This window comes from Thunnus thynnus, chromosome 17, assembly GCF_963924715.1.
Source record: "Thunnus thynnus chromosome 17, fThuThy2.1, whole genome shotgun sequence".
In the NCBI taxonomy this organism is placed as follows: domain Eukaryota; kingdom Metazoa; phylum Chordata; class Actinopteri; order Scombriformes; family Scombridae; genus Thunnus; species Thunnus thynnus.
In genome coordinates, this window is record NC_089533.1 from 735,616 (window position 1) to 750,477 (window position 14,862).

At 38.1% G+C, this 14,862-nt stretch overlaps 2 protein-coding genes across 2 annotated transcripts in view; one reads left to right on the top strand and one right to left on the bottom strand.

The window, feature by feature from the left end:
• The first annotated feature begins 5,254 nt into the window (after positions 1 to 5,254).
• On the top strand, positions 5,255 to 8,596 carry LOC137168467 (C-type isolectin Sp-CL4-like). The gene is made up of 5 exons (XM_067571071.1): positions 5,255 to 5,444; positions 5,522 to 5,658; positions 5,747 to 5,881; positions 6,944 to 7,052; positions 8,307 to 8,596. The coding sequence occupies exons 1-5, from the start codon at positions 5,378 to 5,380 to the stop codon at positions 8,372 to 8,374; spliced, it is 516 nt and encodes a 171-aa protein (XP_067427172.1). The 5' UTR covers positions 5,255 to 5,377; the 3' UTR covers positions 8,375 to 8,596.
• A 2,163-nt stretch (positions 8,597 to 10,759) lies between these two features.
• The window catches only part of LOC137168374 (properdin-like), an 11,657-nt gene continuing 7,554 nt past the window's right edge, over positions 10,760 to 14,862 (bottom strand). The window contains exons 7-11 of the mRNA XM_067570920.1: positions 14,409 to 14,600; positions 12,319 to 12,492; positions 11,539 to 11,736; positions 11,290 to 11,401; positions 10,760 to 11,170 (exon numbers count right to left, since the gene is read on the bottom strand). Of these exons, the coding sequence (XP_067427021.1) occupies positions 11,044 to 11,170; positions 11,290 to 11,401; positions 11,539 to 11,736; positions 12,319 to 12,492; positions 14,409 to 14,600 (803 nt within the window). The 3' untranslated portion in view covers positions 10,760 to 11,043. The remainder of the gene's footprint in view (positions 11,171 to 11,289; positions 11,402 to 11,538; positions 11,737 to 12,318; positions 12,493 to 14,408; positions 14,601 to 14,862) is intronic.

Below are 14,862 nucleotides of genomic sequence, written 5' to 3' on the forward strand. Positions count from 1 at the left end.
TGATATTCTCTGGAGTACAGCAGGATGTTAGTTAACTGATCCAGTGTCTTGGTGAGGGAGGGAGCTCAGGTTTCCAGTTACTCATTTGCATTTTTCCCAGATGTAATGGAGAGTAAAATGAAGTGCTTATCAGGGTTAATTATTTTCAGTGGGTTCAAGTCTCCACACAGGACCCACACTTCAGGAACCTGAGGAATGTTCTTTTCTATCATTTCTGAGGTAGTTTTAGTAATACAGTATATTTCCAAATCTCTGAAATCTCAGTTGGGGGTTTAAACTGCTTCTTGTTAACTGTTTATTAAATAGTGAGTACAGACACATAATCACAGGACAAATTATGTGAATAACAGTGAGACAAAGACTCAGAACACATTGAGGATGGAGGGAAAGTTTAAAGTCGAAGAAGACGTCAGAAACAGATTCTCTAACAGGTTTAACCCAACGATAAAGCCAACAGCCTCAGGATCACTACACATATTTTGTCTCTCAGTAAGATCTGTGTACAAACTGAATTTCCTAAATATACATGTACAGAACTCAGGGCATAAATTAAGACAAGGTCTAGTCAGGTTTCCATCCAGATGTATCTGAATTTATCTGAATTTCCAGAAAATGGCCAGAGGCAAATGTTGTGAAAGGCTGTTTCCATCCACCACTGTTATGTTAATTTTAGGAGATAAACAGGTTTATAACTGAGAGCCTGAAAACTGTTCAAACTCACATTGAGATGAGAACAACCTAAACCTTCACCTGGCCAGGTGTGTTTGTTAAACATTATGTAACAGTGTTTGAGGGAAAGAGGGAAAGTTTAAAGTTAAAGAGAACCAACAGCCTGAGGATCAGATCACACATTCAGTCTATCAGTAAAAAACAAACTCAAGTTCTTTGTTTGCTCAGCTGCATGTTTACATGACACCTTTTAATTATTTAGAGAGCTTCGCTTTATGTCAACAAACACTCCCAAATTATTCTGGTACCATATTTATCATACTGAAAGGGTTTTCTCAAGGTCAGGTCTGTATTTCCTCAAAGTGTTTAAAGCACAAACTGTCAGAGTAGATTTAACAGAGTAGGTTCAGTAGTTAGTCCTCATTGGATAGAAGTTTCAATCATTCTTATTCAGACTGATAGTGAACTCCAGATTGATCATTTCTGTCCTGTAACATCATCAGACTCATGATGGACAGTTTTTAAAAAAGAAATGAAAATTGATGTCGAGATATTGTCTTTTTTATTCCACACATTCTTCATTGTCAAAACCTGGTGCCCACTTTACCCACAATGCAACTGGACCGCTAATGTAGCCTGGAGCTGCTAGCCTCAAGCAGAAATGAGCAGCAGGCTACAGAGCTATGCTAACATTACTTTTTAATCCTAACATAACTTTTTGAACGTTCTGCTTGGGAATGTCATTTGTGCAGACATGAATGATAATTATCTACTTCAGGGTGAGATTTTATTATGTCTGGAACTTTGTCTGCAATGTTCAGCACTTTGGCGCTGGGGAAACAGAGGATGAGTCTTTCTAACTCTCATATTTCTGATAATCAAGTCTCCAATTATCTGAGTTGTTGGAGGTTTATGGGGACGTTGTGGAGAGGTGATGTTAGCAGCATCCCAGGGATCTGCAGCAGCCAGGTGAGACACCGCTGGCTCCGTGAGGAAGCTGCACCACCGGAGCTGGACCCGGCACCAGGGTGCACTGCACCAGCCTGTGGCCTGGTGGTTTTAAATACTAACATTACTTTTTTAATGCAAACACAACTTTTTAAATACTAACATTACTTTTTTAATGCTAACATAATGAAATATGTCTGTAATGAAGTTACAGAGTCAAACATGTTTTAAGTGCAGCTGAACAAACGGCCTCAGGATCAGATGGAGCATCTCCGTTACCTTCAGCTACAAACTGAAGCTCTTCAGTTTGTAGAAAATGTTTACACTTATTATGTTTCACATGCTGCCAGCTGTGTACCAAATATCACATGACTAGATCATGCTCTCTGGTTGTGTTTAATCTGTATGTTAAACTAAACACTGTTTAAGTTTATTTAGCTTCCAGAAATAAACAGAGGACGAGATGCGAGGATAAAAGTGAGACAAACAGTCGCTTGTCGCACAGACGGAGGAACGAGAAACATCACAGGTGAGTTCTGATTCTGTTTCATGACTGTTGAATGGATTTTGAGGTATTTTTACTTTACTTGAGTATTTCCATGTGATGCTACTTTCTACATTTCAGAGGGAAATATTGTACTCTCTACTCCACTACATTTATTTGACAGCTTTAGTTACTTTTCAGATGAAGATTTGACACAATGGATAATATAACAAGCTTTTAAAATACAACACATTGTTAAAGATGAAACCAGTGGTTTCCAACCTTTTTGGCTTTTGACGTCTTACAAAAAGCAGTGTGTAGTCGGGTCAACAGTGATTATTCTCCAGAGAGCATTTCCTGTAATACATTCTGTCGGAGCATTTGTAATGATTGATGCAGATAGATTGATGTGGTTGGTCTCTTGAATACAAAGGATGCTGTGTCACACTCAATTGTGGGATAAACTTCATAATGGAAACACTTGGAAGATAATAATGGAGGAACTTTTGCTGGCTCGCAGCCCTCTAACCTCTAACTCTATCCCTGACTCATATCTTTTATCCAGGTACAGTATGTAGAGAGTTCCTGCAGTTTATTCCATATCCTAAAGCAAATATTTAATGAGGAACCAAATGCAGCTCTGGACTTTGGACCAATTTGAATACTGGCCAAAAGAAAAAAAGGATGTGGGCAGGAATAGTTCAGGTAGAGGATTGTCTGTTTGCACAGCACTAATTCATCAGTATATCAACAGAGTTATGTCATACTCACCTCTCTGCTGAAAACACTCTGTTTCAATCATATGTCTGCTGATTTTCTATATGTTTCTTCATGTTTGGATCCAAACCAACAATGAACTGATCTACTAACAAGTATTGTGTGTGTATCAAAGCTGATATATCTTATTCTTATGACTCTCTCAGTTTTCATCTTATAATCATGAAAACTGATCTGATGAATAAACTGAAGAACAGTCTTTCAGTCGTCTCTGGCCTTCTTTGTCCTGCAGAGTTGATCTGATCAATAATAAAGAACACTCACAATCGCATTTTATGACACATTTGAATAGGCAGCTGTGGCAGTAAGTCCAGGGTGAACAATGACTTATTTTCATTTTATGATTAAGATAAACTTCTCAAATAGACTGTTAAGTGTTCAGATTTGCATCTTGAGAGGTACAGTTCATCAGAACATAAAGTTATATTCAACAGAGCTCCTTATAATACTACTACTGATTCTCCTTCTCTTACTACAGTTACTAATACTGCTGCTAACTTCATCACTGGACTAAAGCCTGATGCTTTCATTTCAATAAATGTTCAAATGATCCAATATTTCAGCAAAAATCAAAGATTAGAGAAAAAGTCCAAAAACTGAAAACAGATTTGTGTATCAGAACTTTGTTTTTTCTTCTTTCCTCTCCCATTAATCATCTCACCACCCCTCAGATTTATCTGCTGACCCTTTGGAGGGGCCCGACCCCTAGGTTGGGAACCACTGGACTAAACTAGCTAACTGTATATAAAGTAGTGTAAACTAGCTCCACCTCCAGCAGCTACAACAGTAACATGCTGCTCTAACACTGATGCTTCACTATTAATAATCTAATGATGTCATATATAATAATATATCAGTCAGAGGGACCAAACCACTACTTTTACTGCAATACTTTAACTACATCAAGCTCATAATGCTTATGTACTTTTACTGCAATACTTTAACTACATCAAGCTCATAATACTTATGTACTTTTACTGCAATACTTTAACTACATCAAGCTCATAATACTTATGTACTTTTACTGCAATACTTTAACTACATCAAGCTCATAATACTTATGTACTTTTACTGTAGCAGAGCATTTTTACATTGCTGTATTGGTTCCTTTACTGCAGTAAAGGTGTGTTTGTTTATGGGCGAGTAACAGGAGGTCAGGTGTACCTGGACAGTGAGGCAGGTGGTCGCAGTTCTCCGTCTGGCTGTCGTCACCTTGGCAATGTCTGCCAGGTGAACTGGATGAAGGGGCGGGGTTAGAACAGGAGCGGTGACGCCTCCTGAGAGGAGCTGGACCTTTTGGGATACAGGAAGAGGAACACTCACCCCAACTGGACCAACCAGTCCAGAACCCGTCTTTTGCTTTAGTTAATCATATCCATCCAAACTAACTGATCACTGGCATCATTGATACAACATCAGCTCTGTGTGTGTGTACATGTATTCCTCATGTTGTGGGGACTTCGTTTTACACAGTCACATGTGGGGACTCGCCTCCCTTATGGGGACAAAATTCAAGTCCCCATAAGGACTTTTACTTGTAATGGAGTATTTCTACATCGCTGTATTGGTACTTTTACAGCAGTAAAGGATCTGAGTACTTCTTCCACTACTGATTTTAAGCTAATAAAAACAGAAGTAGAATTTTTGCTAGGAAACATATTGTAGCACCAAGCTAACAGAGATCAGCTCACCATTGGCCCCATGCAGGCAGATCACTTGGTACCTTCCTTTAGCAGTACCTGGTTCATCAGAATGAGATTTAAATATGAGGATTTAATAATTTTTGAAAGTAAAATTGGTCTCATGGAGCAGAGGCTTGTGAGTTATACTTGCTGTGAGTGTCAGTTTGTTGTTGGAGCAGCTGATAACAGAACAGCTCAGAGCACAGTAAAGAGCTGTCTGTGAAAACTGGACTAGCAGTTAAATTTTGTTGAAAAGTTAAGTTTAGTAGATTATATTTTAATGGCTATGATTTCAACATAAAGCTGCTTTTACTGCTTTGACGCTGTACTTTATATAAAATCAAAGATTATTTCAATAAAAGATTAGTCACAAACTTCCTCAAATTACAGCCAAACAGTCCACTAAAATATGTTGAAAACATTTGAAGCAGAAATAGGCAATCCAGTAACAGAATATTGATCCATGTTTGATCAGCACCGCGTAGTCTGACAGTTTGATCTGAGTTTCATTAACTCTTTGTTCAGGCACCGCTTTCTTTTTTTTTCCAACGTTATTGAGTAAACGACATGCACATTTATGTGGTCTGAGATGCTGGTGCTAGTGCGACATCTAGTGGCGGATGATAATACTTGTGTACTTATGTTTCTGCAGGATTTTTGCTGCTTTGGTACTTTTACTAAAGGTTCTCATTTCTGCCATCTGTTTTTTTTTTTCAAAATAAAGCGACTGAAATGTTTTTTTAAAGGCTGATAATCACTGAGATGAAGTGTGTGATATTTTCAGATCATATTCCAGTTGTGGGGAGGATCCTGAACCATGCGTTGTATTCTTCTGCTCCTGGTTCTGGTTCTGGTTCTGGTTCTGGTTCAGGACGCTGCAAGCAGTAAGAAGCACACGCTCCGACATACAGCAAGTACAGCAACACAAACCTCTTTTATTAATCTTCTTGTATCCTGACAGACCAGATTACAGAACGGATTCAATACAACTGTAAAAAGGTGTATCCTGCCAGATCATGCGGTGACGGATGGTACCGCATCGATGTGTATCGCTGTGCTAAATACTTCTGGACTCCACGAACATTTCGAGATGCAGACGTGAGGACAAACACTCATCAGGAGACTAAATATAAACTCAGTCATGATGAAGTGACACTGAATTCTTCGTATTTCTCTCTGGTATCAGAATGACTGCCGGCGTTTGAAGGGTCACCTGGTTTCGATGCACAATGTGGGGGAGTACAGTCACGTGTTGTGTTTGGCCTTCAGAGCCAACAAACGCAAAGATCACTTTTGGATCGGTGCGAGGAGTAAATATCTGGTAAGAAAGAAGAAAACTGTCCTGACAGAAAGAAATGTATTATTGTTATTTTCAGAATATTTGCATGTGAGTTTGTGACCTCAGAATAATCAAATTCTGTCCGACATTTCAGTCAAAAATTAGTTGCTCACATGAAACTATTCTTTGACAGTTTTTTTGTAGATTTATTTTATTATTTTCTGCATTATTGGCCCTAAAATGTGAGAAAAGAAAAGGTTCAATCTCAAAAATAAATCTCTAACTTCGTGCTCCAAGGTTCAACTGAATGTAGATGGAAGGACCAATCAGGTTCCGCCTCTTTACCATGTGACCTCACAGCTGAAAAGATCATGAAAAGTTCCTCAATCTAAATTTTTGAAACCTTTGAAATGAATTATTTTATCTAAATTATAATGAATGACTGATAGATACACCAACTGGGTTAAGCTCAGATTTTATCTTGTTTGAACTCAGCTGTAATTATTGTTATTATTAGTGACTTAAGGGACCAGTGTGTAGAATTTGTCGGCATCTAACCAAACAGACTTAGCAGATATGGAATAAAATATTCATAAGTATGTTTTAATTAGTGTATATTCGCCTGAAAATAAGAATCGTTGTGTTTTCGTTACCTTAGAATGAGTCTTTATATCTACAGAGGGAGCAGGTCCTCTTCCATGGAGCCGCCATGTTGCACCACCATGTTTCTACAGTAGTTCAGAACAGACAAACCAAACACTGGTTCTAGAGAGCACCTTTCATGTTTTTCACGAGTTCCTCGGCCACCATAGGTTCTCCTACAATTGTAAACAATTGATTTGATTGAACAAATTAAGACTAATCTGCAGACTTTTTTGAACAATCATCACTTCCTGTGAAGCCTCAGCAGAGAGAAACGTATAATTCAAAATGAAGGATGAGAATCAGAAGCTTCTATCTGATCATAAAAACCTCTTTTACACATGTGATAGGATGTTGATATTATATATTTAGAGTACATTAAGGGTGTTATATGTTATTTTGACCAATTAAAGAAGAATGTATTACTATAACTATATTAAAACCAATGTTTTTTGTCTTCAGTGGCACAGCTTTCAATGGACCGACAAAACCCCATTTGAGTTTGAGCGATGGGCTTATTTCCAGCCAGACAGGATGCCCGGCGAAGAATGTGTGGAGATGAACTATGAAAGTGAGTAATTAATAATAATAAATAATAAATAGTAGCAGATGTGTGTATGGGAAGAAAGTTCAGACTCTGTGTTTATAGTTTTAATTGAGAAATAAACAACTTTTCTGATAATTCATTTAATCATTTTTCAAGCAAAAATGTCCAAAGATTCACAGTTTCAGTGTCTCAGATGTAAAAATTTTGTCTTAAATTACAATAAACTCAAAGTTTTGGACTGTTGATTGTTGGTCGAATACAGTTTTCAATTCATTGTGTTTTTCACAATTTTCTGACATTTTATTGACAAAATAATGAATTGATTGATTAATCAAGAGAATAATGATAATCAATCGTTAGTTTAAAACCTCAAATTACAGTTTTTTAAACTTTCTGCCTGTCATGCAACTTCTGTAGAAACTACAGCTGAATTAGTCAATTAATTCATTAGCAGATTATGGAGGATGGATTATGGACCACAAGTGTCATGGAAATAGTAATAAAGCATTTAATTTATTAATAATTGTACAATAAAAAATGCAATTAATAATTTGTTTACTTTAGTGGGCAAAAAAAAGAGTTTTTTTTAAAAAATAATCTACAAATTGAATAATAACCCATCAATAAATAGTTCAAATTAAAAAGAGATTTAGAAAAACAACATAAAGCAGTCAATAAGTACATCACTTAAAAGTTGATGAATTTTTAAATAATTAATGGAATTAAAAATACAGATTTTAATCAGGCTTTTAAAGGGCATCTCTCTTTCTAATTTGCATTTCCTGTTAGCGTTTCGACTTACGTTGTCATTTAACGTCTCCTCTTAGGCTTTCTGTGACACTTGTGGTCGTCCACAGCTGATTGTCAGAAAATTAATGTTAAAATCATTTTTCAGACACAAAAGCTCAGACTTTTAAGTAAAAGTAGAAATATCACGGTATAAAAATACTTTAAAGTACATCATCTGTTTTACTTGTAAAATCTAGGTCTGAGAAGTACCTACAGCTGTGAAATTAATGTAATGCAGTAAAAAGTGCAACATTTATATAAAGTATAAAGTAACACAAAATGGAAATACTCAAATAAAGTTCTGCAGCAGTTACATTCCAGCGCTGCATCTTGATGTTTGTGTTTCCAGCTTTTTATTTATTTTTCTAAACATTTTAAATCTTTTCATACAATTTGATGTAAATGACTTTGAGCTGCAGTGTTTGTATGAAAGATTAAATAAAGTTTAATATATCTGACTGTCATGTTTTCTGTCTTTATGTTTTCCAGCCTGGGGAAACTGGAACAACGCAGTCTGCACAGTCAAAAAGTACTATGTGTGTGCCAGGAAGATGTGATCATCATCATCATCATCATCATCATCATCATCATCATGAAGAACTGATCACCTGAGCAGTTGGAGTGTTTGATTATAATCAGGAACCAAATTTATCAGACTTGTAAGTTTGTGATTTTTACTTTAATCACTCAAGTCCAAAATTCGATAAATACGACGTCCAGAAACACAAACTCTGAATTTACTGCAATAAATGATCAGAAAACATTTTCCTGCTTCTTGTGTCGTGTTTTCTGTTTAAGTCAAATCTCACAGAGAAGAGAGCTGATTAGAAACCAAGTGCAACACAAATGGAACGAGGTATTTTGAGAATAAAGTTGTAATAGTTCGAGAAAAAAAGTCTCGAAGTTTAAAAAGTTTAATTTTTTCAAGGAAAGAATTTTGTTTTGTTTTTTTAAGAAAAAAATTGTAATATTTCAAGAATTAAGTCATAATTTTTCAAAGGAAGAAAGTCAGGATATTTTGAGAATGAAGTTGTAATTTATTTGAGATAAAAAGTTAATAGTTCAAGAACAAAAGTCTTAATATTTTGAGAATAAAGTTGCATGTTCACAAACAGGCCAAACGTCCCTCTCAGCACCTACTAACCTTTTAGAGAAGCAGCATAGAGAGAATCCTCTGCTGCTGTGCCACGGTGTGGTCTATCAGCTGTACTGCCGAGAACTGGAAAGACTTGGTCCAGGTGGTAAAACAGCACAGAGGATTGTGGGAACTGTGCTCCTAAACCTGGACACAGTGTATGCTAGCTAGGCTAGTAACATCAGTAAGGACCCAATTCACCCAACTCACAGTCTGTTGCCATCGGGGAAGAGATACAAAGCCATCAAAGCCCGAACTAACAGACTGAAGAACAGTGTCTTCCACAGAGCTGTAGCCTCCGTCACCCTCCACCCTCCCTAGCTGTTGAGGACTGTAAATATTACCAAGTTAGCCTCTCCCATCCCCCATCCCCACCCCCCAACTGCTGATAATGCATGCCAACACTTTTATTAGGGACCGAGCCCAAAAGGCAGAGGACTACTGTAAAACAGTAGACCTTGCCTAAGGGTGAGGACCCTGTTGTTTTTCGTGTGTTTGCTTGTTTCTTTCTTTATTATTACACCATTTAAACCCTAAATTTGACCCCCTAAACATGCTCAAAAACTCACCAAATTTGGCACGCACATCAGGTCTGGTGAAAAATTTGTCAAAATGTAAAAATTAACCCCTAAAGTGCCAAAAATGTGCTCTCTAGCGCCACCTATGTAACTAAAATGGCCGCCACGGCCCGTAGGAATGTCGTAGAGAGATCAAACCAAAACTCAATTATTCGTCTCATCAAGACCTACAAATCATCACTAAGAGTTTTCAATTTACTAATTGAAATTCAAGTGAATGGGCCCAAAACTTGCATAATTTTGATGACAGGTGTGAGCAAGACAGACATGTCTCACCCTGCAGAAAATTCTCATCCTGTCAATCACACTTTCAAAATAAAAGCACACCACACTTGTAAGAAATATCCCTCATTTTTAAAAAGCAAAATGATCTGATCCCGACGGGCCAGAGTGTGATGTCCTGACCAACGCTGCTTGCAGCTTTAATTATATTAGTATTACATACAATACATATTACATCTGTCATATAAAACCTTTAAAATCTTCATACTACATTGTATCAGTGTAGTAATAACACAATGTACCTCATTCATCATTCAAACCCCCGTTACACTGCACTGTTACCGTTTACCTGCCATGCATAAGTGCCTTTTATGTATTATATACAGATAGAGAAAACTACTTCTATGCTCACGTCTCTGCATTAACTATCTAACTCATTGTGCAATACCTTTTTATTATCTTATTATCTTGTTTTCTATTGCTGCTGGTCTGAGTTACCAAACATCATTTCGTTGTATGCCTACAATGACAGATAAAGTGTTTTAATCTTATTCTTGAGTTTTTGAGGAAAAAAAAAAATTTTTTAGGAATAAAGTCGTAATTGGGGTGGGGGATGGGGGTGGAATAGTTAAAAGAAAAAAAAAAGTCAAAATATTTTGAGAATAAAATTGCAACTTTATGGCGAAAAACTGTAAAATGAAAAGAAAAAAAGTCCTAATAGAACATGTTGCAAATGTTCTGCTCACAAGTTGATGATCACATGTTTCATGTTTATTATTTCCTGACAGTCGTTTGGCTGCTGCAGGTATTTTAGCTCGTATAAACGTGTGTTTGGACTTCTGTGTTCTTGTAAAATCACAACTTCAATCATGACTCAAAATATTACAACTTTCTGTTTTTTTAAATTAAAATTCTTTTTTGCTAATAAACCAACACAGACCTGCTCTGTGTTCGTTTGGATTTGTGAGTGACGACTCCACGCAGACAATAATCACAGGTTTCCATGGTTACGCTGATGATACACAACTTTATTTGGTAAAGAGCAAAGCAGCAAAACACATTTCTATCAGAGACAAACAGTGAGTTGAGGAACAGTAACTCCAAACTAATACTGTGGGGTGGACAAAATAATAGAAACCCTTCTCAATACAGTTCAGCAGGAGCACAAAGTACCACCTCCAAAGTGACAACGAAGATGAGTCAACATGTCTGAAACAGTCGTAGTTGTTATATAGTTGTTAAAGTCATCGGTGAGCATGCTTTGTTGTTAAAGTCATCGGTGAGTGTGGTGTCAGGGGCAGGCGGGCACGTTGATGCAGGGTTGTTTCTCGCTTTTTATGCCGTCGGGTGGGTCTCCGCAGTCGGCAAGTGGAGACCCAGCGAACGATGGCTTCTGCTTCTGACGACCAATAGTAGCCCTGCAACACACACACACAGAATATTCAGAAAGCTCTGTGTTTCTACAACACACATCAGATGACCTGTGTCATACATGTGTCTGCTGTGTGACAGGAGCATCAGTCAGCAGGAAACTCACCTGTAGTGGCTGTAATCAATGCTACACCTCCTCCTCCTGAACCGTTTTGAATTTCTTCCACAGGGCGGATTACAAAAAGCCCACGGCTCCCATCCATCCCAGTTGCCCCCCACTGTAACACACACACACACACACATACATTTCTGTTTCTACACCTGTACCTGTGGGGACTTTGTTGGAAAGTGGCGACATTTTTAGGACATGAGGACATTTTTGGAAAGTGGGGATGTGCGTATGTGTGTCACCCACTCAAACAGCCGTTGACATCAAAGCAGACCCGTCTCTCAGTCAGGCCGAGTGCATCGCAGATGGTTCCATTGTGAGCTCGATGAAGACACTCACGCTCTCGACTCTGAGTGCCGCCCACCTGCGTACAGTTGATATTCCGCTCACCGAACGGGTATCTACACTTGTTCCACGGTGACCACTCCGACCACACCCCGTCCACTGTCAGACAGAGACACACGTTATACTCAGATACCAGAGTAAGAAGTCTAGTTAAAGATAACATCTGATGCAGTGATGCCATGCTAACATTACCAATATGACTCTCTCTGTTTTTAAAGAAAATTCAATTTAAAAATTTTATTAACAGAGAATTATAAACTAAATGACTCTTGATTCTCGTAACAAAGGTTGATGTAAAGGCGTAATCGGAAGCTGAATCTTGAATTTTGTTAGCTTCTTTGATTAGAAGAGGTTGTGTGTGTGTGTGTGTGTGTGTGTGTGTGTGTGTGTGTGTACTTGCATACCTATCCAACAGTGGACTGTAGCATAGTTACACATTCAACAAAAAGGGACCACCAAGCCAACAGGGGACATTTTTATCATTGTTGTCATGCTTTAATTCATGCTAAAATCAAGTCTAAAATCCTCTGGTGAAATTATTTTAATTTTGGCCAAGAGGAGACTGGTAGGTGTGAGACTCAGTTATACTCAGTAGTGACCAGAAACAGTGGTCCACTTTTGGATGGTGTAGAATGAAGGTCCACCGTTGGTAAGGTAGGAATATACTGTGTGTGTGTGTACCTGGACAGTGGACGTTGGTCTTACAGACGGTGGTTTGGCGTGCTTTTCCAGTACACGGCCGGCCGCCATGTTTGGGGGCGGGGCTGTCGCATCTCCTGACTGACACCTGAAGCCCCACCCCACAGGTAACCGGACAGGAAGAGAAGGAGGACCAAGACCCCCACCCTCCGTCCACTGCAGACAGAGAGTTTGAGAGAGAGACACAGCTTATTATTTGTCTTGAAATAAGAAATGGCTCTGGATCATATTTCTGCTGAGAGGACGAGGACGCCGGAGACGTCTTTAATCAGACCGAAATCTGTAAATCTGTCTGTGATTGGATGCTGCAACTGATCAGGATGTTTTTAAAACACAACATCACAGTTTTACAATGATGTTGACAGACCACAAAAATAGTGGAAAATTCTGTGGAAAATTATTTCCAATTTTTAGATTTGATTTGTTTTCTGAATCACTGTCGGCTACGGATGATGGGATCTGTGTTAGCTGCAGGTCAGTGAGATGCTTTCATGCTTTTCTTGTGGCTCATTATTCAAGATATTTTATTCGTACATCAGGCAAAGTGTGAACTATATTTTTTATAATTTCCATTTTTTCCTAAATCCTTGAGGTATGGGATTAATTTCCCCCTCCAGACATTTTTTAAAACATAAAAATACTCTACAAAGAATAATCATTTATGTCTGATGTTTTTACCACAAAAAAATCCAATGAGGTCTCCGACTTCATTGAAATATCTGAAGTCCCAGAATCACCGTCTTTTAGTGATCATGAAAACTTTGATCACGTAGACTGTTAAGTTTTTAAATGTGCGTCCTAAGAGGTACAGGTCATCAGAGCATAAAGTTATATTCAAAAGATCTCCTTATAATACTACTACTGATTCTCCTTCTCTTACCACAGTTACTAATACTGCTGCTAACTTCATCACTGGACTAAAGCCTTCTACCTTTCTGGAAACACAACTAAGAGCCGCAAGAACCAAGAAGTACGGCGTTCACTAGTTTTACTATATTTGAGCATAAACAAGATGAGACCAGATGCCTAAAATACTGACCAACAAGTTGTATTAGCTGCACAATCATTGTTTGTCTTTATGTGAAACACATCCATGAAGCAGTGGTGGAAAGTAACTGAGTACATTTACTCAAGTACTGCACTTTTTGAGGTATTTGTACTTTACTTGAGTATTTCCATGTGATGCTACTTTCTACATTTCAGAGGGAAATATTGTACTTTCTACTCCACTACATTTATTTGACAGCTTTAGTTACTTTTCAGATGAAGATTTGACACAATGGATAATATAACAAGCTTTTAAAATACAACACATTGTTAAAGATGAAACCAGTGGTTTCCAACCTTTTTGTCTTTTGACGTCTTACAAAAAGCAGTGTGTAGTCGGGGTCACATTTCACATGTCTATGAGTTGTTAACAGCTCCACCAAATAGTGATTTTTCCCTCTAAACTTCTCACATGCTTTCATTTCAATAAATGTTCAAATGATCCAATATTTCAGCAAAAATCAAAGATTAGAGAAAAAGAACTTTGTTTTTTCTTCTTTCCTCTCCCATTAATCATCTCACCACCCCTCAGATTTATCTGCTGACCCTTTGGAGGGGCCCGACCCCTAGGTTGGGAACCACTGGACTAAACTAGCTAACTGTATATAAAGTAGTGTAAACTAGCTCCACCTCCAGCAGCTACAACAGTAACATGCTGCTCTAACACTGATGCTTCACTATTAATAATCTAATGATGTCATATATAATAATATATCAGTCAGAGGGACCAAACCACTACTTTTACTGCAATACTTTAACTACATCAAGCTCATAATACTTATGTACTTTTACTGCAATACTTTAACTACATCAAGCTCATAATACTTATGTACTTTTACTGCAATACTTTAACTACATCAAGCTCATAATACTTATGTACTTTTACTGCAACACTTTAACTACATCAAGCTCATAATACTTATGTACTTTTACTGCAGCAGAGCATTTTTACATTGCTGTATTGGTTCCTTTACTGCAGTAAAGGTGTGTTTGTTTATGGGCGAGTAACGGGAGGTCAGGTGTACCTGGACAGTGAGGCAGGTGGTTGCAGTTCTCCGTCTGGCTGTCGTCACCTTGGCAATGTCTGCCAGGTGGGCTGGATGAAGGGGCGGGGTTAGAACAGGAGCGATGACGCCTCCTGAGAGGAGCTGGACCTTGTGGGATACAGGAAGCGGAACACTCACCCCAACTGGACCAACCAGTCCAGAACCCGTCCACTGTCAGAGACACAGAGACACAGAGAGGTGTTTCACGATTTCAATCAAGCTGAAGTTTTGCTTTAATCATATCTGTCCAAACTAACTGATCACTGGCATCATTGATACAACAGCAGACGTGTGTGTGTGTACTTGTATTTCTTTGTTGTGGGGACTTCTGTTTACACAGTCACATGTGGGGACTCGTCTCATTATGGGGACAAAACTCCAGTCCCCATAACATAGATCATTAATTTTTTAGGGTGAAGACTCGGTTTAAGGT